Source organism: Tyto alba, unplaced genomic scaffold, assembly GCF_018691265.1.
Source record: "Tyto alba isolate M040663 unplaced genomic scaffold, T.alba_DEE_v4.0 Super-Scaffold_12, whole genome shotgun sequence".
NCBI classification, from domain to species: domain Eukaryota; kingdom Metazoa; phylum Chordata; class Aves; order Strigiformes; family Tytonidae; genus Tyto; species Tyto alba.
The window spans coordinates 1,629,630-1,656,973 of NW_024881274.1; the positions used below are offsets into that span (position 1 = coordinate 1,629,630).

General features: G+C 54.3%; 2 protein-coding genes across 8 annotated transcripts; one reads left to right on the forward strand and one right to left on the reverse strand.

Annotated features, from left to right (window-relative positions):
• DCAKD (dephospho-CoA kinase domain containing) lies at nt 1-10,404 on the reverse strand. Of its 7 annotated transcripts, none has more exons than XM_042787307.1 (6): nt 10,370-10,404; nt 7,304-7,416; nt 5,791-5,908; nt 3,641-3,844; nt 1,654-1,741; nt 1-1,126 (listed from the first exon to the last, which is right to left on the reverse strand). In XM_042787307.1, the coding sequence occupies exons 3-6, from the start codon at nt 5,900-5,902 to the stop codon at nt 841-843; spliced, it is 690 nt and encodes a 229-aa protein (XP_042643241.1). In that variant the 5' UTR covers nt 5,903-5,908; nt 7,304-7,416; nt 10,370-10,404; the 3' UTR covers nt 1-840. The 7 variants fall into 7 exon arrangements, with proteins under 7 accessions (XP_042643241.1, XP_042643242.1, XP_032862502.1 ...); XM_042787308.1 differs by having other exon boundaries at nt 7,300-7,416; XM_033006611.2 differs by lacking the exon at nt 10,370-10,404 and adding an exon at nt 9,141-9,477 and having other exon boundaries at nt 7,287-7,416.
• Nucleotides 9,492-27,008, forward strand: NMT1 (N-myristoyltransferase 1). The gene is made up of 12 exons (XM_042787305.1): nt 9,492-9,694; nt 16,249-16,360; nt 17,700-17,844; nt 20,141-20,259; nt 20,793-20,884; nt 21,538-21,654; nt 22,146-22,316; nt 22,697-22,805; nt 23,884-24,054; nt 24,344-24,511; nt 24,931-25,068; nt 26,669-27,008. Exons 1-12 carry the CDS (start codon nt 9,567-9,569, stop codon nt 26,687-26,689), a joined length of 1,491 nt encoding a protein of 496 aa, XP_042643239.1. The 5' UTR covers nt 9,492-9,566; the 3' UTR covers nt 26,690-27,008.
• The last annotated feature ends 336 nt before the right edge of the window (nt 27,009-27,344 follow it).

The window sequence follows — 27,344 nt, forward strand, 5'->3', positions numbered from 1 at the left end:
AGCGGGGCAGGAAAGAGCAGCGTTCGCAGCCTGCAGGTTGCAGAGCCGCGGGGAGCCGGCTGCTGCTTAGCACTTTATTAAAACAAACGTGAGGAGCCAGCACCCGCTTCACCCCAACTCGGGCTCTCCCGCAGGGAAACTGCTGCCAAAGGAAAACTCAAACAGCAGTAAATGAGTTTCAGCGAGGCAGGTCCTAGGTCTCAGCCTGCTCTGGGGATGGATCAGACCCTCAGATCCAAAGCCAAGGGTGACCCACAAGTGGTGACTGCAGAAATGGAGGGCAGGAGGGAGGGCGAGCAGCCAGCTGAACACCTAAGCCATGTGAAATGAGGTGCTGCCTGTCTCCAGCCAGGCAGATTTAACACGTTTCCATTAAATCAGCGTGAAAGAATGGGAAATCCCATGGCTAAATTCAGATTAGCCAGGGCTGCAAGCTAGGAGGGGATCAACCTGCTAGCAATATAGGACTTGAGAGGTCACCTACTCCCCCAGTGAAGAGATTGTCCAGCAAGACATTAAAGTGCCTAAATTCACCAAAGTCCCACCATACAGACGCAGAGGGGCACAGGGGCCTCGTCCCCTCCACGGGCCACAGCCACACAAGGGGAGCAGTCCCATCCCACAGGCACAGCTGGTGGGTAAGAACCTGAGCAGGAAGAAAGGAGAGGGGAGATGGTGCCGGAAAAAAAACCCCTACAATCACCTTGGGAAGTCTGCAAGGAGATGCTTCATCCCACTGTCTGCATTCAGCTGGCAAAGCTCATTAAAAGAGGTGGCCTTTCGCTGCCCTTTTCAAACCTGGAAATTCAGGCCCCTTCTGTGACAAAAAGAAAAGGTGAATTAAGAGATGAAATGCTGGAGGAGGAGGTACAGCAGCCCTCCAAGCCCGACTACAACCGTGCCCGCCGCCAGCCGTGCCCAGAGGAAATCCAGGGAATTCTCCAGGCGGGCGTGCAGCCTCAGGACCTGCCGGCGCGTGCTCCCCCAGTCCCCGGAGTTGTCAATGACGTGACTCGCTAATTTGCGCTTCTCGTCCAGCGGCAGCTGGGAGGCGATGCGAGCTTCTGCCTCCGCCTGGGACAGCCCGTTCCTCTTCATCAGCCGAGACGTCTGTGTCAGCAGGTCACTGCCGGGGCGGGAGGGTGGCACTGAGTTGGGGGCGCGGGAGGGAAGAGGGGGTTTGCCTGCCCTCCTCGGTACGAGGGGGAATAATCTGGGGTAAAGTGTGAGGGAGAGATGCTCTCCGCTTCATTTCGGACACGGCGCAGGCGTCCTGCGCTCGGATCAGAGCAGCCACTGCTGCAGCGTTGACCCCACTGGGTGTTTTGGGCATTCTCGTGGCCCGTAACACCAGGGGAGTGCTCCAATCCCTGCCCCAGCCAACGGAGCACAGGCCGTGGAAAGCCCAAAGACAGCGATTGCCCCTGTATGAGGGTGCCAGGTTTTGGGGACACCCCAGTAAGAAGCCCCTTATACACTAGGATAAAGGAAGGTTTTGCTTCTCACACATAGAGAAAAGAGGTGGCATTAACAATAGGCTTCACACCAGGGCTGCAGCTAAATCCTCACCAGAGCGGGAGGGACACAACGGTCCCCTCCAGCCTCCACGAGAGGTGGCAGCATCCCGGTCCTCATGGTTCACGTGGCACTTACCAATAAACCAACACCGTGTATTTCATAAACTTGGTCAATCTGTTGGTCTCAAAGAGCAGAGGGATGTCAAGGATCACATAGCGATAGCCTGCAGAAATTACAAAGACACCCCCCCCCAAAAGGGAACAGTGTTACTCAGATTCCCAAATCCCTCGTGCTGCAAACACACTACGGCCACAGCTGCTCCTGCAGAGCTCTACAGCTCCACAATTACAGCCAAGAGGAGAGCAGAGCCTGTTTGCCCTCCTCCCTCTCAGAGGGAGGAAATGGTTTAGTTCCAAGTTTCCAGAGGAGGGAAAAAAAAAAAAAAAAAAAAAAACCAAAACCCCAAAACCCTAACCTGGATGATCTCAGACCAAAGGTGAAGCTACAGAAATATAATGAGGAGCTGAAACAAGAAGCTCAAATGAAAGTGCCTGTGCCTGGCTGGCGAGAGCAGCAGTCACGCTGTCGTTGCTGGCCTCTCTAGGGGAGCAGTGCCCACAGCAGAATTTTCTCTCCTCTCTTTTACTTGTCCAAGACTTCACCAGGCTGGGGTCATTTGATGTTTCCCAGCTCAGTTTTCTTCCCTTTATGGAAAGATTTGGCTAATCAGTTCCATTTTTGCAAAGAAATCCTTGCAGACCTCTCACAGCTGGGACACTGAAACACAGGAGTGCCTCCAGGAGCAGCCCCAGGGCCTGAAACTTCACCAAACTTGGCCAAGTTTGGTTTAAAACTGTTGTCATCATGGGGAGCAGCTGGCAGAGGAGAGCTCATAACTGCCAGCCGCTGTCCTCCCAGACCCTGCAGCCCACCCCAGGTTCTCCTTGTGCCTCTGCCCTTTGCAAGCGCCAACTCCCCTGGCAGAAAGCAGCGTGTGGGGATGTGGGGGTACGCCCTGCTGATCCTGGGGGAACGGGCAAGGGTAGGGGAAAGCTCTAAGTCAGGACCTCAGTCCCCCGTGTGTCCCCCTGCCACAGGGACACCTCCAGTTTTGCTGGTGTCCTGTCTTTATAACCCAAACCCCCTCACCAAGCTGGCCACGGCAATAAAAGCCTTGACAAAGACATCATCATCCAACAAAGCACCATTTTTACCAGCATCTCCGCCCAGAGAGACTTCTTGCTGCCCTACGGTTTAATCGATAAGAGCTTTCCTTACACAGCGATCCTTAGAGACAACATCCAGCTATCCCAAATCATTAAAACCTGACTAATGAGGACAAAGCAGCCTGCTGAAGACACATGGTGCTCTCGCCGAGGGGCAGGACAGCATCCGCCTCCCAAACCCACAGCCCTGGGTTCAAGACTCCATCTCTGGCTCCCGGCTTTCCTGCCTGTTGCTTCCTTTGCGCTTTCTCCTCCTCGCCCTGCAGCAGAGCACGGCCCTCACCGTGCCCCAGCACTGGCCTATTCAGCTGTCACAAGGCTCAGCTTTGATAGGCTTCGCAAAAACCAGACTGACTCTATTAAGACATCCTTCTTTCTACACAGAGACCTCCAAAACAGCTGGTGATCCTATCTGGCATTTGATTAGACCAAGTTTGACAGCTGTATTTGTTATATTTATCAGGGGAAAAAGCAGGACTTTGGAAACCACAGCTGTCAGCCCATTTCTCACCTTATCGAGACTAAAAGGGCTCCACAGCTTTCATTGAAGCCTGGGGCGGTTGGGGGCAGAGAAGAATATTTGGCCATTTCGGAAGGTATGACATTATCCAGCAAGTAATCTCAGAAGAGGCCTCACAATACTTTTCTGAGGCCCTACAGATGTACTTTAAACCACAGAAGATGAAGGTGGTGAAGGGCAGCAGTGAAAGGCAGGAATGAATCCTCTAAACACCAACACGAAAGGCCACTGGCGGCAGAGCACAAAGGCCGTCACTCAACGACGGTTGCCCTTCTCCTCCCCCGTTCCTCTCCCCACTTAAAAACCAAAGGCAGAGCAAGCAGGGACAGTTCCTGCCTGGGCAGGAGTCCCGGTGCGCTGAGACACGGCCTCTTACCTAGCACAAAGTACTTCAAGATCTGCTTCAGCATCTCCTTCTGGATCTCTGGGTGGGTGATGGAGTTCAGCAGCTGCCGCTTCTCCGGATGGGAGAAGATAATGTTTCCTAGAGCCTCACGATTTATCTCTCCGTTCTCCAAGAGGATCTCGGTGCCAAAGTAATGCACTATCTGCCGATAGGCCTTGAAGTGGGGCTGCACCACTGATAACATTAAACAGCCGGAAGTTAGAGCCAGGTCTACAGCACAGTCGGTGTTTGCATCAGCAATCGGCCTCAAATGAGTTTTGTTCATTAAATAACCCAGCTCGTTCTCCGCGGCGGGCGGCACATCTGCCTGCCAGCACACGCTGAAGCCAGACCGGCGTGGCTCAGCGCCGCAGCCCGGCAGACACCTGGCATTGGTGCTGCAGGGAAGCGGCTGCAAAAAACCCTCTCAGCCCAAGGTCCCTTTGAGGGCTGTCACCCGAGAGATCGAAGCATCCTGCAAACATTAATTCAGCACCACAACCCTCCCTCGTGCATGCTGCTGCTCGGGGTTAGAAGTCAGCAGGGCGGGCGGGAGGGCTCGCGGATGGCTACCAGCCAAGGCACGGGCAGGGACGGGGCTGAGCCGATTCCCACTGCCTGCAGGGCCAGGAGTCGGGCAGGCTGATCCTAAAGGGACCGGGACCAGCGTCAGGTTTATTTCAGCTGAAAACTTCAGTGCTAGGTGCACACAGCCCGGCTGCTACAAATTGGCTCTGGCTGCTACTACGTTTTTTTACTGTCTTTCACCTCAGTCACCAAGTTCTTCATGAGAATGAGCACAGAAACCTTCCGAGACATCAATTCCCAATAGGTATTTGCAGGGACATTACATGAGCATGTCATTTTAAAGCCACAAAAAAAATCACCAACAAAAAGGATGCTGTAATAAAACCATAATTAAGATCAAGCTGAGGCTAACCACAGAGAATGACAGACCGTATATAATTTTCTCTCCAAAATCCAGGAACATTGCCACAGGTTGTAACCTCAGGCCAACCTAATAAAAGTCTTTAAGACCAATTTCATTCTCCCATGGAATTTCACATCAAGGCAGTTTCAGGATGGGTGAAATCCATATAGTAAATAAACACATATAAAAAAGGAATTGAAGAAAAATGAAGTGATTGGTAGAAAACTGACACTGAGTATCTGTAGTGTTTTCCTATCATCTCTGAGGGCTTTTAGCCCCTCCAGCAAATTTTCTGCACCTTGAGGGGAATTACAGTGCAATAAAATGTTAAGAGCATCACAGCTTTGAGCGGCTACACGGTAAGTTCTTCACCAAATAGAAAAGTGCAGGCCCTTCAAAATGACACCGCCTGCACCGCTGCTCAGCTGCAGACCCAAAACCTTCTGCATACCAAATGAGCATCCCTTCCCGGAGCGAGCGCTGCTCTCCCTGATATCCCGGCGGTACGGAGGGATTATCATCTTGCGCCGCATCGCACAAGTAATCAGGGAAAGCAGGGTCTGCTCTGGTCCTGCTGAGGCAACAGAGCCGGATTTCTGGGTGTTTTCTGTAGTCAGGACATCACATTTCAAAAGCAGCGAGAGGCAGGTGTGCTGCGCAGAAGCACAGACTGAATTCCCTCTGATCTGGATATCTGGAGCCTCTTTTTTCTGAGTGCATTAAGGCACGAGTAATTTTGTGGACCAATCTCTCAGTATTTCCAAGCAAGCAACATGCAGCACAGAGGGAAATTCTCTTTCAGTGTGTTAGTGATCCCACCTAATGTAATCAAGTTATGGGATGGGTGTCCTGGGGCTTAGGGGGTACATGAGATCAGCCGAGGCAACCTGCTTTACAGAGAACCACATTTATTTTGCCTGGAGTTGGCTTTCAAAGCCGGGAAGCATTGCACTCCAGGAGAGGGAAACTCAGGGCAAGATCTCCCCACAGTGTTTATTAGGATGTGATTTTATTTTTTTTCTTTATTAAAAATATATTCTAGTTCCAATCCCTTCCAAGACAGACACTCCATGCAGCCTCATCGGCTGGGGAATGGGAGGGAAACACTTATCTAATGTACCCAGAGCACCCTCTGCCGTCTGCGCTTCCCCACATCAATCCCAGTTGTCAGGGGAACCTCAGGGAGAAAGATCAACTATGCAAAACTCACCCTCTCTGGCAATAACATCGGCATCAATCACGGCACAGCCCAGTTCCCGGAGCACGGCCACCACCGTGCTCTTCCCCGACGCGATTCCACCCGAGAGTCCAACCAGGAACATTGTGCTCTGAAACGGAAAGAAAAGAGCTTGAAAACATGCCAGGACAGGGCCATTTTGTTCATGCCGTGCACATCAAATATTTATCCCAAACAGGCAACTTCATTCAAAGCTCATTTTCAAATGTTCTCAGGGCATTGCTGAGACGTTAGCAGGATTTTGGCACCCCTCTGAGCTGGGTACCCCTGTTTTACAGGCTGATGGACAGCACTGGGTTCAATGAGGCTTCCCTGGACCCTGCTAACTCTGGATGTGCAACCTGAGACAGCCCTAAATTCCTCCAGCTGGTTTAGCTGCAGCTCCACACAACTCATGCCCCTTTAGCATCTGCACTCATTAAGCCACAGTCTCACCTACAGCACCCTAAATCAGAGGAAGTTTCTGTCAGGGTTGTTGAGGGTCACCCAGGATCAGCGAGGAAGGGGAAGAATTCAAACATCTCAGCCCAGATCAAGAAGCACAAGGACTGGGAGTGATAGCCCTGCTTGATCTCCACAGCTGGACTTTAAGAGGAGATAGGCTACCTCTGACATAATCTGGATACAAACCACACAAGGCAGTAAGTAAATCGCATCCCCGTGCTACCTGGAAGCCAGCAGAGTCATCGGCAGCCCAATGAACACAAGAAATCATAGCTCTGAGCAGCAAACTTGTGTCTGTTCGCTTGCAAGTGCGGCACTAAACATGGAGTCTGTGCTTGCTGATGGCCTTGAAGCTGGGAAGGCACTGGGAAACCCCTGACCTGGAGCAGATGACTTCTCTTACAGTTTCTGCACTGAGATCTCTCCCCACTCAATCCAAACTCTGCAACCCTCTAAATCCCGCCTGAGCCCTTTCAAAACCAAGAGGCTCAGTGATGCAGGGGCAGCTCTGGATAGGAGTGGGGTCTCTTGGGAGCAAGGTGGTATCTGCATCCCCAAAAAGGCAACAGCCACAGCAGGCTGGGAACAGACACCAGCATCCCCTCTCCAACCCCCATGGGCCAACACTGGCCACAGCCAAGGGTGTTCAGGGCTTTGTGCAGCCGAGTCCTGCAAATCCCCAAGGACAGAGACCCTGACTTTGCTGTCACCTCATCCAGGGCAATGCCACCCTCATGGGTGAGGAGACTGAACCTCCCAAGTCCCAGCTTGTGGCTGTTGCCCCTTGCATCTGATAAGAAAGTGGCTCCAACATCTTTGGCCGGGAGCCACAGGCTGCTGGTAGACACCCCTCAGGTTCCTCTTGCCCTGAGGAAGGGAGACCCAGCTCCCATCACATCTCCTGGTGAGCTACGTACCCCAAAACCCAATGATCTCCATAACCATCGCTCTGCCTAACGTGGTTCTGGTGTCACACCTCCCTCCAGACACCATGGCTACCAGCCCCCAAAAAACTTTGCACGTACAGGAATCAGGCACCTACTGCTCTCACTGTCCCCCACGAAGAAGAACCACGCTACTTTGCACCCAAGGGCAGCAGTCAGGAACACAGGCCTGCAGGACAGCTGAAGAAAATACACCAGTACTTCCTTTTTGCTAGAAAAAAAAGACACTTTTGTCATAACTTGGCCCTACAAACAGGGTGAAGACCCATGGTCTGGGGGGTGAGGAGAGGGGTATCTATGTCCTCCGGCAGCTGTAGGCAATTCAGCAGAGGGAGGAAGCAGGAGTTATAGCAAAAGCCAGCAGCATCGCAACGTGACTTTTCTTCACGGCTGCCGAGAGCTGACACCAGCCCGCAGCAGCACCACGTGTTCTTTTCCCTTCCAAGACGTCAGGCAAACAGATGGGGTTAACTCGAGCAACAACAAGGGGGAATTCAAAGGGAATCAGAAAGGGCTCTTATAATAAACATCAGTGCTTTGCAGGAGGCTGACATACGTCCCAAGCTTTGTTGCCAAGCAAGTACCCTGTCCCCACAGGGAGCCTTTCCCAGAACTACAGTGGACTCAGAGCAACAGAGGGGCTGTTTATTTATTGCAGCAGGTTAAAATCCTGCCCTTCCTGGATTTTATACGCCCTCTGCAACAGCCTACAAGGGCTAACGCTGCATGAGAAGAATCAGGACTTCAGTGTACTGCCTTGCAGGGGTGGAGGCTCTGCTTGTATGTCTTTTAAAAATACATAAAAATCTCTCCTGCCCATGTAGAGTAAATACAGGGTTTTAACTGCAGTAATCCCGACACTCTGGCCTCCAGCCTCAGCTGGGACTTGGTCCCAAAAAAACCTGCTATTTCTGTCCCTCCGTTACATACCTCTGCAGTCAGGCGGCCTGCTGCGAGAATTACTGCAGGGGTAAAAGAGCACTTGGAAGGGTTACTCTAGAAACCACAGCCAAACAGGATTTGAAAACACTTGTAATGTCACAGGGCCTGTACAGATATAAGATCCACAGTAGAAGGTATAAATATTTAACAAGCTTGGGTTCGAACTGTACACAAGGGTAGAGAGTCCAGCCTGTTCCTGCAGATGTTACAGGCAGAAGCCAGAACCAATTTTCCCCAAAATACACCATTTTTTGGTGTATTTGGCATGCACCAACTAAATCAAACACGGGGAAAGCCAAAACGCAAGTGACGGGGTAGTCAGACTGGAAAACTCAGCAGGTTACTCCTGCTGGGAGGAATGGTGCCCTGGGATATGTAACCCAGAGCCCTAAAGAAGCAGCTTTTGAAGACTGAGGGTGCCCAGATTTTCCCTGCATCTTGACTCCTCTGGTTTTTGAGCCCAGCACAAGCCGCATGCCTCAAGCCACCCACCCGGCGTGCCGTGGACTGCAGGCAGAGCTGAAAGGCGTCCCCCAGCGCCACGCTACACCCAGCCCTCCTCCTGCTCCCACCCACGAATCCGCCTGGGGCCTGACGCACTGGCGAACCCGGTGTTTGGCTTTAAGAGGTTGCAATTAAAAGGAAAAAAAATCATAAAACACATCGTTACCTGGGCGGGGGGAAAGCTGCCACCACAACAGCCACTGTGAACCACCCCCCCAGGGTCTGTTGGCTGGTACCGAACCAAGCCCCATGTACCGACAGTTTTTGCCGGACAGGGCCCTGACTGCAAAAAGGCGCTTTCCTGGTGGTCCCGAGCCCGGTTCCGGGCCTCCCCAAACCCGGGGTGGGGACTCCCAAACTCCTGCTGAGGGCCTGTGACACGGCCGGGGGGGGTCAGGCTGGGCTGGGCAGGGGAGGGGAGTGGAGCGGGGCCGGGAGCGGAGCGGGGCAGGGCCGCCCGGTCCCCTCACGGTGCCCTCACCCACTCACCCGCTGGCGGGCTTCACACGCGGCGCAGTGTTCCGCGCGCCTATTGGCTGGTGGGAAGAGGGGTCCCTCTCCCAGCCAATCGGCGCTGCCCTCCTTGAGGCTCGGCCCGCCCCCTCGAGCCGGAAGCGGGTAGGGCCGGAGCACCGCGGCCTCCGCAGGGAACGGGCGACGGAGGGGACGGGTCGCGCTCTCCGCCGCGGCGAGTGGCCTTGAAGAGCTGCCCCGGTGTGAAAGAGCCCCTCCGCCCCCGGAGCCCCGCCCCGGGGCGGCCCCAAAGGCCGACGGGAACTGTAGTCCCGGCCCCGGCGCGGCCCGGCCTCCACATGCCCTCGCAGACTACCAGTCCCGGCGCGCCCCGCGGCCCACCGCCCAATCGCGGCGCGCTTTGTTGTGGGGGCGCGGCAGGCGCCGAGGCCCCGTTTCAAGATGGCGGACGACAGTGAGACAGCAGTGAGGAGGCCACCGGCGAGGCCTTCGCGGCCGCCGGCGGAGGAGAACGACCACGAGCACTGCAGCGACTGCGAGAACGAGGCGGAGCGCGGCTCGAACCGGGGGTGAGCGGTGGCCGGGGCCGCCCGTCGAGGCGGCGGCCGGGCCCATTGAGGAAGGCAGCGGCCGGGAAGTGAGCGGTGCGCCGCCCTCTGGTCGCGCTGATTGGCCGCCAGGCAGCATCCCGCGCCACGATTGGTCGAGCTGCCCGTCAGTCTGGCGGGGGGGAGGGGCCCGCTGGCTGCCTTTCACGCCTGTTGTGGGAGCGTGCCGGGAAGCTGAGCAGGGTCAGGCCCGGCCGTGGCGTGGATGGGTGGCGGCGCGCGGGGCAGACAGGGGCGGCGAGCGGCTTTTTTTTTTTTTTTTTTTTTGTCAGAAATGTGCTCAATTCGCAGCTTTTCTTGTCCTTGCGTTACGGTGTGTCTCCCTGCATTCCCCCGGCACGACTCCCGTGGCCCTCTCGGCGCCGCGGTGGCACGGTTGGGCGCGTTATCCCACCCCCGCCGCCGGCCCTGCGCCCTGGAAGAAGCCCAGGGTTCCATACACCCGTCCCGTTGTTATCCTAAACACCGCCCAGGGTTTCGGAAAGCTCGGCTGGCGTTGTTTTGTATTTTGAGGAGCTTGGCATTTGGAGGTATGAAATGCTGAAATAGCAGCAGATAAGCTGGGAGCGAGCGCATGCAGCGAGGCAGGTCCCTATCTAGGTAGGAAAGGTCTAAAGCATTACCCATGTTACTCACTGCCTTAATTAATGAGGCACAGAGGTGCCTTGCCATGCCCGTGGTTTGCAGGAGAGATTTCAACCTCGTTCCTGCTGGCTTTGCGTGCGACAGGGCACGTCGACGTGTGGCTTATGCCACATCACATGTTTCCAGAGGTTTCCAGAGGTTTTGCCCCTTGTGCTTCACACACCTGAGCCTCACCACACACCTCTTCCCACTCACCCTGCTTTCCCAGCCCTGCAAGGTGGAGACTGTTGGCTTGAAGAGCTCTTCTCCTTCCATCGACAGCTTTCCATAGGCAATCCTGCCTGTCCAGTAACCAAAGTGAATAAAAGGTCACACAAGAAATATCACAGAAGCTTTTTTTATGACAGCACAGATGCCTGCTTATATTTTATTTGCCTCCTGGGTGTGGCACTGTGTCTCAGTTTAATAGGTTTAGCCATGCTTGGGTAGATTTTTCTTTTCTTTCCCTCTGACATGATTAGGTTTGTGGAAACCAGAGCAAAGCAGAGAGGAGACACAGTGCTTAATCACCATTAATTCCCAACCCAGTGGCTCAGCCTGCCCTTTGCCAGGAAAAGGTGTGTTCTTGAGCCCTCTTCATATCCTAGCGTGGGCATCACATCTCTTGCAAACCTGAGGAGTTAAAATGCAACAAGCTGAGTGGGCAACCTGAGAAATGTCCAGTAACAAATATACTTAGAGATTTCAGATCGCTTGGAAAATAACATTAAATTAAAAGTGTGGCTGACGGGCACAGCGATAACAAGCACGAGCCAGGAAGACTTTAGAGCTCTCTGGCAAATCTTCTGTCCCTTCCAAAACCTAGTGGGGGATCCACCTAGGAGAGAGAAGACCAAGCAGTAGGAAAGGTGGTGGTTTTCTTTCTTGATGTGCATTGACTCCGTTGATTTTGTACAGTCACATTACTCTGGGATGTGGGAGAGTTTCTGGTCACCCCAGCAGAATGCTATCCCCAAAAATGAGGCAGGGGAAGTGCTTTGAGCTGCCGGGGTTTGCAGAGCGATGCTTGGAGTCCTATCTCTGCCCAGTGCATGTTGAGAGTCGCTGGATCTTGGCTCTGAGATTTAAAACATAAAAATATTACTTAGTGAGAGCAATACTTCCTTTCCTTTTAAGGACAGGAAAGAGGAATTGAGTTTCCTCCGCCTCGGTCTTGTGTCAGCACTGGGAAGTGGCTGTACCGCTCTCAAGTTTGTTTCCCAAAGGAAAAAAAACCCAACTTTTGTATTTGTTGTGATTTCCTTTGTGTGGAGAGGGCTTCTGTCTTGTCTTCAGTGTCTGCAGAGGATTTATTCCAGTTGTTGATAAAAGACACTAGAAAGGCAGGGACACTGGCACAGGCTCTGCTCTGCAGAGCTGCTGAGAGCCCGGTGGGATTTGTTGGTTCACAGGAAGCGAGTGGTGGTGACGAGACCAAGGATTTGAGTGTCCCAGCCCCGTGAAACACATTTGTCATTGGCAAAACCACCCAGGGAAGCCAGTTTCAGGTGGGAAAAGTTTGGGGACAGTCCTGCAGCACAAACAGGGTTGTTGCTGGATGAGGTGTGGGGAAAGCAAAGGGGCTTTTCTTGGTGCGACAGCGGGCAGCCGCCTGGTTTGGCAATCCCTGTCTGCACTTACTCCATGAGAGCATGTTCCTGGGACAGCTGCTGTGCTCTGACAGGCAGAATTTAGTTTTAGGTATTACATGGAGCACAGTAATGGCACACTCTGCTTTGGGACCCTCGCTCTGCCATCTGCAGAGCCTCTCTCCTCGCTCTGGCCCCTAATGAGATTATAGCCTAAGTACTGTGCCCGATTAGCCCCAGGTTTGGCAGAAGGATTTTCCAGCACCTAAATACAGAGCAGGGATCTACTATTTCTCATCTGACACCTTTCAAACTAGGAAGCAAGGCTGTGCGGTGGAGGAATTGCAAACCACACAAGCCCCTGTCTGAATCTGTGTTTCCAGTCAGGTTTTGAGGAAGAACCAGCAGCATTTGGTCCTGTTGCTGCCTTAGGTGTGAGCAATCTGAGAGCCCATGTGCAGTGTTTTGATCTGTGTAAGAAAAGGCATTTTTTGATCACCCCAGTGCATACGCTATGGGAAACAACTCCCAACCCCTGCTGTCAAAATCCCCCCATGCCAACCAAGAGCTTCCCACCAGGCTCTGGGAGCCGAGGGAGCCAGCTGCAGCTGGAGTTGCCCTCCCCTGTGCTTTCCTCCCTCACCTGGCAAAAATAAAGCTGTCATATCTGGGAATACAGTGGAAGCATGCATGGATCCAGGTGATAGATAAGTGGGTGCTGAGCACCAGTTTGTTACTGGATGCGTCTGGTGTTTCCCAGCCTCCAGAGGGGCTGAGCTGGTGGAAGACAGTCAGTCTGAGCGGGTGTCACCTTGAACAAGCCCATCTGGTTCATTTAGGTATTTCCAAAAACCTAATTTTGAGATCACTCAAGTTACGGGTATTATTTTCTATGCAGTGATTAGCACCAGCTCCTTTCCCTCGAACTCGAGGAGCCACCTGGTAGCGAGTAAGGGGGGTTGCAGCAATAGGTAACGGCTGTAAAGGCAGCGATGCCTTTCCAGGGGAAGGGAAAGTGCTTTCCTTCATCAGGAAATGGACCATTGCGATCGTGCGGACAATTGAAAGACATTTCATATAGCGCAGCCATCGTGACCTCCTCCACCTGCTTTATCTCTCAAAGCAGCTTGGGCTGGAAAAAAGATATGGGAGGAAAGATATTTGCTTTTCTAAATGGACTTTGATGTATAAAATACTCATAATTGTTGCTTCCCTAGGTGTAGCGAGTTGGACCTTCAGGTTTTCCAGCATTTTTGTACATGTTGGCAACTCCTCTGCCGGGTTGGTTTTCATCCTGGCTGGAGCAGATCTCTCCCATGTCATGGCACCTGGAAATGCAAAACTTCATCCCACCTTATGCCACCCTGATTTCTTCCAGGTCACGATGGCTTTGCTCATAAATCAGGGAGGACTTTTCTCAGTGCTTTTACCTGTGAGCCCAGTGTGGGGGTGAAGCGATATTGGTTGGGCTGAACTCATTAGTGGCAAGCTGGGAGTTGGCAGCTCTGATTTATGAAGCAAAGAGATGCCAACTGAATATGCAGGGGCTGGGAGGATTTTGTTTGTCACATCTGATACCTGCAGCGTCCCGACGTGGAGGTGACCTGGGAAAACGTGTCCACCTCCTTTGGAAGGGGCAGCTTCCAGCATCTGCCCTCAGATGTGCTTGCAAATCCCCCTCGTGCTGTCAGCTTGTGGTGTTAAAATTGGTGAGAAGTCAGCTGTGTTTGTGCGGCTCCACGGTGGTTTGGCTCATCCCAGGACCTCGGTGTGGCTGACCTGGCTGGTTGGGGATCTGCCAGGTTTCACCCGTGCTCCTCCGCGAGGAGTTAAAAAAAGCCCATCACGCATTTGTCACCAAAATCAATAGCGGTGTCAGCACCGCTTTGCTGTAATTACTTTTGCTGTCATGTCAGGGCTCGCATCTCCCCGGATGGAGGTAAAGCCCTTTCCTGGTGGTGGGGGGAAAGGTGAGATGTGCCCCCCCAGGGACGGTTCAGCAGCGCTGCAGGATGCTGATCCCCCCCAGAGCTGCAACTTCATGGCTGCTCCTCTCTCTGCTCCGCTGCAAGGACTTAATGCACTTCTGGAGAAGAGCAGGGGCTTCTCATCGAGCTCCCTTTTGTGCAGCAGCTTGCCCTGTGCATCTGCTTGTTCCCTGTGCCCGTGAGCAAATGCTTGCTGTTCCCTGGTGTTTCACATGGGGCTCTGCCGATAGACAGGAATCTTTTTCCCCAGCAAGTGCCATCTGCAGAGTCTCTGCTGCCGTTGAGGTTTTGTCTGGAGGAAAGCCTTCCCCAGCTCAGCTGCTCTGTGTCCTGCACACCAGACGTCTCTGCTCCACACGGGTTTCTTCGCCATGAGCATCAGCAGCCTTGCCATCCACAAGCATCTCCACACCCTCCCAGCTTCATCCTGCAAAAAAACATTTCTCTGTCCACTTTTCCCTAGTTTCAAAACTCAATTGCTGCTCAGCCCAGGGTTTTTTTTTAAACCTCATTCCCCTCTCATCTCTTCTTTTCCTGGCTTTGCTGAAATAAATAGTTGGATGCTGCTCCAACATATTTTCCAGTGCATTTCTTCTTTCCTTTCCCTGCTCCACCCTCTTCACCACTATCTTGTGTTTGGTAAAGACATTAAGCTGGTCCAGGAGCAAGCAGTACTCGGGGGTGGGGGGAGTTTCCAGGCTGGCCAGTGCCTTCGGTTCATCATCTGCCTCGGGGCAGGTCAGAGCCCTGCGGTTGTCTGTGCTGTGAAAGCGGCAGTCATTTTGGGGGTGCAAGGAAGGAGATGCCTCTGTACTGTAGAGTAAAATACACGCTGGCTTGGATCCCTGAGCTGAGATTTGGGGAGAGAAGAGGACCAGGTCCCCGGGCACAGGAGGACAGGGACATGTCCCACAGCATCTGAGCTGGTGGGGGTTCTCTGGGGCAGACCTAGTCCTGCAGAGCTCATACTGGTTTCCAGCCAGACCCACCCTGGTGTGGGCGATGGTGCCTGTGGGTGGTGGGCTTTGTGGTTGTAGGTGCGGTGGATGTGCTGCTTGATGCAAAGAGCAGCTCCCACCCAGGATTCTCCATGGCTTTCCTCACTCCGGCCTCTTCCCGTTGAGCCAGAAATGGGTTATCCTCCTCTGTGAAAACAGAAGGGGAAAGATGCTGGTTTACTGCAAAACAGACTTGGCAGCACTGACAGGGACGGGCGGAGCTGAGCGACACTGGTGGTGTACGTTCTGTCCCCACAGTCTGCTTTGCAGAAGACCCCTTGTGTGTGTCAGCAGCTGGCAGAGCACCACTGGCTCGATGTCCCCTGCTCTTCCCCTCTCATCCCTCTGCTCAGTTCTGCTCCAGCCAGCTCTGGGGTTGAATTTCCACCTGAGCTGTGTCCCTCTCAGAGGCTGTAACCTCATTTTGGGGACCGTTGGCAGTGAGACTCCCAGCTTGGGGTATCCAAGCTCCACAGCAGTAACGTCGCCTGTCCTGAATCAGGGTATCTCACACGGGGCTGAGATCACGCAGGCTGTTCCAGGAGCAGGCACCTCTCCTGTGTTTTGGTGTCAGGCCACTGCCGGACTTGCCCATCAGCAAGGCAGGGCTCAGTTCGGGGTTTTGTGCCTGCAGCTGCTTTGGGGTGATCATCATCTGGATGTCTGGGCCTGCTCTGCATCCCTGGAAGGAGGAGCAATGCCCTGGTGCAGGTGCTTCCCACCCTGTGCTCCCAAAGAAATTTGCTGCTTGGTCTTGATTTTCCAGCACCAGAATAACAATATAAAAATTTTCCAATATAACAGCCACCCATCTCCCTAGATCATCACCTCTACAGATGAGGTGACTGTTGGTGCAGTGTCCTTGGCCACCGGCCCCTCCGTGACACCTGGACCTGCTGTGGTGCCTTATCTCCAGGACTGGAGCAGTGTTTGCTGCTCCTACGTCCATCCTTGGGCTCAAAGAGAAGGAAGAACATTAAGCTGGGCATCGCTGCCACTCCGTCGGGTGGATTTGGGCACATGGGGCTGAGCAGGGTGATGTGATGGCAAAGACATGGTCACCTGCAGTGCGGGGCTTGCTCTCCACCACTGACCAAACCTGCAGGGTGGGAGATGTCGGTGCTGGTCCCCTTTTGGGAGCACGCTGCTGGGAGGGGACATGTGGCTGTATCCCCCTGTGTACCTTGTTCTCCCTCTCTCAGAGACTTGGATTCAGAGCACGGAACTTGTATTTTCTTTAGAGAGCTGCAGAAACCCTATAAATGTTCTCCAAAAGAAAACCTCAGGGCTTCAATGATGTTTTCTTTGTTTTCTAGAGGCTTGAGTCCAGCAAATGACAGCGGAGCCAAAAAGAAGAAAAAGAAACCCAAACGGAAGAAAGAGAAAGGAGGCGATCAGCCCGACCAGGCTCAGGATCAGCCAGTGAAGGTGACCAACCCCTTCCCGGAGTTGTGGCCCCACACAGCAGCCAGCCCTGCCCTGAACCTCTCTGATGTAGCTTAGAGCAAGGAAGGATTCTCCCAGTCCCGGTTTTAGGCACTTGGCTAGGTCAAAAAACTTAAGGTTTAGAGTAGTTTCCCAGCCTGGCTCCGTGCATGGGAATTCCCGCTGCTGCAGGAGGTGTTTGTGGAGCACTCCAGGGTAAACACGGTCCTTGGCTGGATATCCCAGCCAGTTCCTGCACTGCAATGAAAGGGTCAGACTGGCGCCTCCGAGTTATTCTTTCCAGACACCAGCTGCTTCCTCGCAGGCAGGGCACTGCCATGCTGCCACCTGCCAGCTTCCTCTCCTGCCCGCAGCCAGCACAACAAAAGCGTTTTCCTATTCTTGGGTGACATCCGATGTTGATTTTCACTTGATTAGCATAACAACAGCCATGTCAGGACTGGGTCTGTCTTACCCCTCTTGGCTTCGCCTGATCCTGACTAGCAGCTGGTGCTTCTTGAAGGAGCATGGAACAGGCAAGGTTTGTCCCTCACCGTGCTGGCAGTCACCCCTCTTGTCCCCTCTGGGCCTGCGTCAGGGGACACACACACAGATCTGCACATCAGCAGAGGCTGTTTACTGTCTGATGCCCCATTCCCACTCAAATATTTCTAATATTTTTTCCTTCTGATTGTGCAGAGCATTAAACTGGGCCTTTGAGTGTTTCAAACCAACTTCACTGGAAATCAGGGAGGAGCTGGCGTTGTGAATTCAGTGTAGAGCTGCCCACCCTGCCAAGGTCTGCATGGGGAGGAGGAGGAAAGCATCCCTCACCTTGACTCAGCCTCTCTGCCTTGTCCTGGTCCGCGGTGCCCAGGGACTCCTCTGGAAGCTGCAGTTTGTAGATACAGATCCAGCTTAGATGGAGGAGGCTGAAGCAGTGAGAGAGAAAAGCCACCGCAGAAATCCCAAACGCTGGGTGTGGGTTGACGCAGGGTGTCTCTGCGTGGGTGTTAGCCAAGGTGAGGCAGGGAGGTTTGCTCGTGGGACTCGCAGAACCCTCGTAACTGAAGTTTAAAGCATTTTAAGGCGGTTCATCCATCCCCTTTGACCCAGGAGTGCCTAGAAACCAGGTCTAGGTGTATGGCAGGTTGCTGGTAAAAGGGTTGATCTATTTTGTAGAGGTTTACAGGTGGGTCTAGGCTGCGAGAAGGAAATTTTCTGCCCGCTCTCCCCTTCCTGGCAATGCCCTGAGGGCAGTGTCAGCTCCAGGTTCCCTTGAAAAGGAGCTGAAATACAGCCCTGGTGGCTCAGCTTACTCATTTTGTCTTTCTGCCCCCAGGTGAACTCTTTACCAGCTGAGAGGATCCAGGAGATTCAAAAAGCCATTGAGCTCTTCTCTGTAGGTCAGGGCCCTGCCAAAACCATGGAGGAAGCCAGCAAGAGGAGCTACCAGTTCTGGGACACGCAGCCGGTGCCCAAGCTAGGTACGTACAGCCCCTCGCTGTTCCATGCTCCTTGGGAGAAGCCTTGTGGTCCCTAGGCTGCTCAAAGAAGCCCAGAGAAGCTGCTGTCTGGCCATCAAGCGAGTCCCTGGATGGCCCCTCACTGCTGTCCTGTCTGGGCTTCAAAGGCATCGATGACGCTTGTCCACCGTTCAGCATTATGGACTAAGCAGCCAGTCCTGCCACTGGAGAGCTGTGCAGGTGGCTGGGGAGTGTCGAGAGGGATGAGGAGCCATTTCAGACATCTGATTTGATGCCTCCCACGTTTGGGCATTACTTCATCTCAATCTTTAACCCTTGAATTGGGTCTCCCCAATCCTTTCTTTCCAAGTTTCATGCAGGGTGCTGCCAGCCTTCCAACAGCCAAGTCCTAAGGGACTTGGAACTAACCAGCTCTCCCTTTTCTGGGGGTTGAAGCTTCCCAGCAAGGAGTCCTTGGTGGGGAAAGTAACTCAGGGGCCAGCTGGTGATGGGAGCTGCTCAGGGAAACAGGTCCACGTGCTGAGCTGCTGGCTGCACATCAGCCTCTGGCACGGGCAGGCACTGGGGCTGAGCCAGGAGAGCCGGGAGAGGGGAGGCAGAAACCTCGTGAGGACCTGCACCCCCAAGCTGCCATGCCCATCTGAAGACAGGGAATGCTGTTTCTTCATCCCCTCTTCCCCCTGCAATCAACCTGGTTATGCTTTCCAGCTCCAGCCCTTTCTCCAGTTTGCTCTTGACGCCGTCAGCCTGTGTCAAAAGTGATCTGCTGTCGGTAACAAGGCATTTCTCAGCGTGGCAGGAGCGCTTGGCAGCTGAGCAGATCTGAAAGGAAGAGGAGCACGCTGCCGCGGAGCTGCGTGGCAGTCGTTCCCAAGCTAATTAGAGGAAACCTGCAGCACTCCTGGGGTGCCCAGGGTGGCTTTGCTTAGTCTCTCTGCCTCTGCAGCCCCCAGCAAAATCCATCCAAAGCTCAGGAGAGCTAGAGAATGAGTCCAAGGCCATGGTTTCTAGATTTACCCAAAGCTTGTTGTGGCTTCAAATCGGCTGCTCTTCAGTAATTTCCTTCATGGGGTTGTGTCTGACCGCTCTTGCTGCAAACACTGTGTTTGATTCCCTTTTCATGTTGTCAGCACTAGTCTGAGGCTTTTTTTGGTCTCACAGACTGTTTTCTGGGAGTGATGGTCTCAGCTTTGTGCTGGGAAAATCGTAGTGAGATGGCACAGGGTTACGTGAGACAGCAGAGCCTGATCTTGCATTTACCCTTTTTCCCAGAGGATCCTGAACATGGCAAATATCATTTCTGCTTGGGTAAACCCTGCAGAAGTGTGGAAGGTGTCTTCTGGGGAAGCAGAGGCACAAAACAGCTTGGTCCTCAGTACTCCAAATTGCTGGCTGTTCTCTGGCTGCCAGCCACTCGCTGGGTCCCAGCGTCTCGTGGTCCTTGCTGAGGAGCCTGCTCTGGCACACAGTGGTATGTGCACAAGGCTATTTAGGGTTGGGTAACAAAAGTGCTGTCGGATTTTGGGGCCCAGATTTCAGAGTGGTTCAGCACCTGCTCAAAACAGAGAGGACGGCCACGGGTGAGCGTTTCTGGAAGCTGCGCTGGGTGAGTGTGATGGGGGTAGTTCTTGCTCTGGGCTTTTTTCACCTCCCCATTGCCTGGAAACCTTTTCAATCCCTTTTTAAGGGAATTCCTAATTAGCACGGCTTGCTTCTCTTGGCAGCACTCAAGTGATGCCACTGCATTGACATCTCCAAGAAAGCCGATGCTTGAGCCGACATCTCTTGGCTGAATCGGGGGCTTTAGGAGTCAGTGTTTTCAACAAAAGTTGTCTTGTTTGCTGCATCTCTTTAAGCACAGTGGGAAGGAAACCCTGACTCTTGCCAAATGGCAGGGGCCAGAGCTGGCACGGAGAGAGCCACCATCCAGTGGAACAGCTCACAGGAAAGTGCTGGCTGAGGCTGGGATTATGGGGATGGGGAGCAATATGGCATCACATGTGGACTTGGAGGACATATCTGTGGCCCTGAAGCTCTGATCAGTTTGGTCACCTCCTCTCTGCTGCCTGATCAGCTCCACCGTTGCCCTGGGAGGAGTTTTGGTTCTCTGCCCCTGTGTCACGACAAACATGTGGCACATCTCAAACTGGGTGGGCAGAACAGCAATCCCTGGCTGCCTGCACCAGGGACCGGGAGTGGGAGACATGAGGCACCTTGGTCGCCAGATTGAGGTGTTGTGGAGACTTGGCCTCAAACAGTCAGGAGCATCTTCATGGCTCCCTGCTCTTTCTTACAGGAGAAGTGGTGAACACTCATGGCCCTGTTGAGCCAGACAAAGACAATATCCGTCAGGAGCCATACACCTTGCCCCAGGGCTTCACCTGGGATGCCCTGGACCTCGGGGATAGAGGTGTGGTGAGTACAGTCGGCTCAGCACGTGTGTGTCGGGAGGGTGTCTCTGTTGCATGGTTGGCAGTTCCATGCTTGGACTGCCAGAGATGGTTTTGGGGACGGGAAGCGTCCTGCACCACACCAGGCACCTCTCCAGCTCAGTGGTCACACCATCTCCTTGGAGATAAATGGGTCTGACTTCCCCCACTGCGCAGTTACCTCTTACCCATCCCATGTTGGCCGGGTTTCTTCGTGGGGATGTAAAGATGCCTGAGGCCAGGAGTTTTCCCTTAAGAAGACCCTCCAGACCGTGACCCACCCTCCTGGGAGATGATCTGAGTGCAGCAGGATTTACCTGTGTGTCCTGCTTACCCTGCTCTGGAGTGGCACCAGCTCAGGAGCCCGGCGCAGGGGGACGTGCCGGTAACGGGGACACGGCTGCACGTGGCGCCTGTCGCTGTGGCCACACAAAAACTGTCCAGGGTCCCATTTCGGGGCAGCTGGGATGTGTCAGGGCTGAATAACTTTCTTAACCTGTTTGGTCTCTACTTCTTCAGTTGAAAGAGCTGTACACACTTCTGAATGAGAACTACGTGGAGGACGATGACAACATGTTCCGGTTCGATTACTCTCCCGAGTTCCTGCTGTGGTGAGTGGCACCACGACCGCGGAGCAGAGGGTGTCAGATGCTGGCAAGCCTGATCCCAGTGACAGCACTGCAGCTGCCTTTGCTTATCCCATCTCACTTCTTTCCAAAATCTGCCTTCCCCATCTGTCACCGTGTGCAGTGTCCCAGGTACACTGCGAGAGGCGTCTCTCACCCAGCCCTGCCTGCCTCTGGCTTCTTTGAGATATGGGAGCCTAAAACTGGATTTCTTTTCCTCTTTGGTTTGATCCCTCAAGTGCTTGTAAAAATCCTGGTCGCCAAGGAGCTTCTCAGTGCCCTGGAGCAGTAGGATGAAGGCAGCTGCCAAGTAATGTTGCCAGCAATAACACTGGGAAACCTCTTGCAGTGGAGCTGCTGTTTCCTCAGGGCGTTCATGAATCGAGGAACATGGATTTCCTCCCGTGTCGCTAGTGAGAACTGGCCTTGGCTACCGAGTGCAGGAATCACCCTGGATCCCAGCGGTCCTGCCTGGTCACATCACTGTCACCCTCTCGTCCCCCTGCCTGCAAACCCACCGCTGCGCTGGGCAGCCTCGAGCAGGACACAGGGTGTCCCAGGGCAGGGTGGGGAGGCAGGAGCAGGTACGCTGGGGACCTCTGATGGGATGTGACTTCTGAAGTGTGTCTCTTCTCCAGGGCACTGCGTCCTCCAGGCTGGTTGCCCCAGTGGCACTGTGGAGTCAGAGTTGTCTCCAGCAAGAAGCTGGTTGGATTTATCAGCGCAATTCCAGCCACTATCCACATCTATGACACGTGAGTGCTGCTTGGCTGCATTTCTGATCCTGCCCCTTGATGGCATGTGGGACTTCCTGGGAGCGCAGAGGAGGTCTGGCTACGTTATCCTCCCCAGCCAACTGAGCCAGACCTATGTTGTTCAGCCATGAAGGTGCTTGGCTGTTTGGAGGAGAGGGTGGGGGATATTTAAAGTAGGCAATGAGGTTCTGTGCAAGGACATCTTGTAGTTAACATCTCTGAAGGCTGTTTTCCTCAACAAGTGAGGTCGACTTGGAGCTGTGTTTCACAGAAATCCTCCAGAGCTGGATGGAGACCATTTTCCCTGGGGAAACCTTGGGTAATAGCTTAAAGGAGAGTTCTCCAAACCCAGCCCTTGCCCCTCGGCCTTCCCCGAAGCTTTGACTCCTCTTTCTCTTGAAGGGGCTGGAGGTAAATTGCCCAGGGCGTTGGACTGATCCTCCCAGGTCAGGACAGTCGGGTCTCATGCTCTGCATTGTTTCTTTCCCAAGAGAGAAGAAGATGGTAGAGATAAACTTCCTGTGTGTCCACAAAAAGTTGCGCTCGAAACGGGTGGCTCCAGTTCTGATCCGCGAGATCACACGGCGGGTTCATCTGGAGGGGATCTTTCAGGCGGTTTACACTGCGGGAGTGGTGCTGCCAAAGCCTGTGGGGACTTGCAGGTGAGTGTCTGTGGTTCTCCAGGGAGATTTTGGTCTGCAGACCTTCCCCTGCTGGGATCCCCTCTTTGGTGTGTAGCATGTGTGGGATTCCCTGGGACAGGAGAGATCAATTCCAGCCCAGGTTTCTTGTCCCCACACCATTCTTTCAGGATTAAGTCCAGTAGCTTTGCTTAAGCTGCTCATGTATCATAGGACAGGAGACTTTCTGCAGCACAAGGGCTTCAGGCTGCCCTTGTTTTTCTCTGTGGGAGCTGCTGGCCTCTTCTCCAGCCGGCATGATGTTCTCGCTTGCCCTCTCATGGCAGCTACGAGAACCTCGTGCCCCTGCAGCCATCCCGCTGCCCAAGAACAAGTCTCCCACTGCGAGTGTGTTTCTGCAGGTACTGGCACCGGTCCCTGAATCCTCGGAAACTCATCGAGGTCAAATTTTCCCACCTGAGCAGGAACATGACTATGCAACGTACCATGAAGCTTTACCGGTTGCCCGAGGTGGGTGCCAGCCGGGGCTGCGAGCCGCAGAGGCAGAGCTCACGAGTTGCTCCTCGCTGAGCCAGGGGCGAGGCTGGGAACTGGAGACACAAACATCTCGGCCGAGGCTGAGTCCTCTGCCTGGAGAACTGGGCTTTGTTTCGTGTAGTAAATGACTCTGTCAAGCCATTGTGCTTTATTTAATCTTTATTTATTTTTGCCTGGGTACCTGCATTTTAAGGGCAAATTCTTGCAGCGAAAGGACCCTGTGAGCTTTTGTTTCATGGTGAGTCATATCCTGTCCTCCTGGTAAAACGAGAACGCAGATATGACAGCCTTCATCTGTCCAAATGCAGCCTCGGAGTGACCTTGAATTGGGTTAGTCCCTCATTCTTCAGTCAAACTGATCGGTTCTGTCACTGCAGTTGTCCTGCTGGGGAAGTTCCTCAGCTGGATATGGGAGAAAAGACAAATACAGCATTAAAATTGCCACCACCTTCCCCGACCTTGTTGACTTCCTTCTGTCGGTCAGAGCTGCTCATTTTGGTTGGAGAGTGCTGCTTTAGTGCTGGGCAGCCCATGGCTCCTGTCTCCTGCCTCCCGCCACAGCAAAGGCACCAGCTGCTCTTTTGTAACTACCAATTTTTGTGCAGAAACCCAGACCCAGAAGCAGTCCAGGCTGCTTAATCCGGGTTTTGCTGAGCGATCCCAACCCTAGATTAGAAATTGAGTCCAACTGGAAATAACATCCTGGGGCGCGTCTCCCAGCCAGTCCCTGGTGTGAGCGAGAGCAAAGACCTGGAGGGAAGCAGAGATCTTATGTCATTAGTGAGTAGGAGGCCACTTCCAGCAGGATTTGCCCTGGCACGTGGGGCTTTGGGGACCCACTGTGCTTCTCTGCCACCTTTGCCATGGGTGTCATGGCCAATCACATCTATCCTGCCAGGCAAACAGGGCTTGAGGGGGCAGTGTGCTGGGATGTGGGACTGAGAATGGGCTGATGTAAGCAGAGAGCATCTCCGTGCCGCTTGTCAGAGAGCCCTTGGGTGATAAAAGCCACCATGCAAGCAACACAAACGATTTGTCCTGCTTTCTGTAGACTCCCAAAACTCCCGGCTTGCGGCCAATGGAGCACAGGGATATCTCCGCAGTGCACAAGCTCTTGACTGAGTACCTGAAGCAGTTCCATCTGACGCCTGTCATGAGCCAAGAGGAGGTGGAGCACTGGTTCTTACCTCAGGAGAATATCATTGACACCTTTGTGGTAGAGGTGAGTGGGCAGGAGCAAGACAGGGGGGTGTTTTCCTGAGCTTCAGCCTCCACTGGAGGAGTGTGAGCGAGCTGCGGGAGCGATCGGGGAGGTTGCTGCCCTGGGCGGTGAGATGTTCTTCCTGAGTGGGAGGTCTGAGTTTCTGGAGGATGGTGCCTCTCCATCCTGGGCTGCCCTGAGTCTTCTTGCAGGGAGCCCCCACATCACTCAGACTGGCAGAGCCCCTCTGAGGCTCCAGCTGGTCTTTATTCTGGCTCTGACATGTTGCGGTGTCACTTCTGGCTTCCAGAGCGCCCCGGGGGAGGTGACAGACTTCCTGAGCTTCTACACGCTGCCCTCCACCATCATGAACCACCCGACTCACAAGAGCCTGAAAGCTGCTTACTCCTTCTACAACGTTCACACCAAGACGCCTCTCATTGACCTCATGAGCGATGCTCTCATACTTGCCAAGTCGGTGGGTGACGGCAGGGCTGGGGCGGCACCACGGGGCGCCGGGCACCTCACCGGGCGCCTGCCTGCCCTTGGGTTTAGGGGGAGGGCCAGCCATGGGGCAGGGCTTGTGCCTAGGGCTATACAAACCCAAATCCTGAAGGATCTGCCCAGGGGAGGGATGCAGGGGTGGCCTGATCCCTCTGGCTTGCACTGAGCTGACCTCAGGGTGTCTGCTCGTTTCTTACAGCAAATGATATTGCTGTGTCTCACTAGTGCTTGATCTGAGGGTGGGTATGCTGGTGCCCAGTTCTTCCCTGGTGGTCTCGATCCCTTCTGGGGGTGCAAAGCTGGGCAGGAGAGGGGGCAGGCAGCTCATGGATGGAAGGAGCTCCCCAGCACTTAAGCAGGAGGAGCTGATGGCTTCGTGTCTTGCCTCTGCAGAAAGGATTCGACGTCTTCAATGCACTGGATCTCATGGAAAACAAAACCTTCCTGGAGAAGCTGAAGTTTGGGATTGGGGACGGGAACCTGCAGTATTACCTGTACAATTGGAAGTGTCCCAGCATGGCACCAGAGAAGGTCAGTGCATTGGGGTGATGGGGTCTTTCAGAGCACGGGAAAGGGTCTTGGCCCTGCAGCCCCCAGGGAGATGAGTTTGGGGTCACACACACCTCGGCATTGCCAGGCCAGCCACTTGTCTGGTGCAGTGTTACCGGCAATAACGGGTGAATCCAGTGACGGCTCCTCTGTGCTCTCCCTTCTGTGCCTGCACAGCGTGTGTCCCTGGGGAAAAGTGCTCACCACTTGTCTCCTCAGGCTTATTTTACTCTCGGACTAGTGCAGGTTTACGCACATCCCACATCCACGCGAGTGACCTCTTCCCTCTGTGGAAGGAGGCCAGGTACAGCGAGGAGACGGGCAGAGGGCTGCAGGGTGACAGATGTGACACTGCTGGTTGTGACAGTCACCTGGGAGGTGGTTGCTGTGCCCTGCGAGACTGCACAGGACCTGGGTGTCACCACACAGCCCCGTGTCCCGTGCGTCAGTCTGTCACGGTGGGGTGAGATGCACAACAACCCCTCTAGAGAGAATAGACAAGCTTGAGAGCTGCTGGGCTGCTGGTGAGCAGGACCCCGTGACGGTGGGGAGCTCTGCCAGTGCAGCTGCTCATAGCACGTGCGGAGGGACAGAGCCACAGGGATCTCTGGGGTGTCACCTTGTCCCCACACCCAGCAGCTCACTCCCCACTCAGTGGCTCCGAGCACTGGCAGCTACACCCGTAGGCACCCTGTCTGCCTGCCCTGGGCCATTTTTGGGGAGCACATGGTTGCTACCGTGTCTCCACCCTGAAGATGTGGTTCAGCATCTGTCTGGTCCACAGCCACCTTGGAGAGGGGACAGTGCTTGAGAACCAGAAGCTGCTCAGCTGTTGCAGCGCTGCAGCCTGCCCATGCTACATCACAACAGCTAATTAATTCCTTAATGGCAGTAACGGGGCTTTGGTTCCCTTCACAAAGCGTGTGAAGCCGCGTCTGTCTCTGTGGGTACAAGCCCACGTGCCTTAAACCAGTCTGGCTCTGTAGTTGAGCCTTTCAAAAAGCTCCAGGAAGTTGCTGGGAGGTTTCAGCAATCCCTTTTCTCACTGGGAGAGCTGGTGGGTTGGAGAGCCTGGTGCTGGGAGCTGCTCTCCGGCCATACCCTGTGGCGGGGCTGCCTGTGGCTCCAGCGGGTTGGAGCCTGGGACCGGCCACCGTCACGTCCCGTTGTGCAGCAGCCGGAGAGCACCCAGCGGTGCTGGCTGCCCACAGAGGGGCCTGTCCCGGTATGAGGCTCTCGGGAAGCAGCTTCTCCCAAATCCGTTGTTATTAACTTAGAAATAACCCTGGCTCATCAATCAAGGCTGCCTTGCAGACTGCCTGGGCCTGTCACCCCCCAAATATTGGTCACCTCCCCAGATCAGAGCTGGGCAGGGCCCGCGTGTCCATTCAGCTGCATGCCCAGGGCTCTCCCTGCTCCCAAATAGCCCAAAGCCGGCGTGAAAACCCACACAGATGGTGCTGAGCCCCCCTGGCAGCACAGCGAGGGCTTGCGAGCTGTGTCTGCCCCGGAGCTGGCTCTGGGGCCGGGGACGCTGGTGCTGGGGCACATCTCGACCCGCCGTCTCCGTTGGCTCCCCCAGGTCGGACTGGTGTTGCAGTAAGCGAGCCCTTGCCAGGAGAGCGGGACGCCGCCGAGGAGCCGGGCCTGGCGGAGGTGCTGCCCTCGTCCCTTCCGCCAAAGCTGGACCCGCGCCGGGAGAGGGGGAACCAAACCAGCCGCCCACCGCCTGGATTCACCGACCGCGTCCCACAGCGCCGGCCGCCGCTCCCCGCTGGCGTCAGCGGTCTCCTTTGTTTTGATTTAATTGCATCCTCGTAAAGACGTGATCAAGGGAATGTAACTGCTGAAACTAGCTCATGATTGGCATATAATGGAGTTAACGGGTGAATAATAAAAGTATATATTATATATATTTTAAATCTTTCCTGTTCCAAACTGACATGAGTTGCTTTCATCTGCTGAAGGCCACCTCTGGGTCGCTGGACCGTGACTTTTCTCGACGGGGGCCAACCGAGGTAGATGCTCGCTGCGCCGGACGGCTGGGCACCGCCGTGGTGGAGCACCAAGACGCGGTGGCCGGGCTGCCGAGCCCTCCTGCCTGCCTGGAGGGTGTTCTGGGCTCTGTTCCCTGCTTGGCTGTTTTCCCCCGGTTTGCTCCCTCCTCTGTTAAACTCGGTCCTTCCTGCGGGTGCCTGGAGAGGGAGGATGGCACCGTCCCTCCCCGTGGGCTCAGGAGCGCATCGAAATTTCTTTCT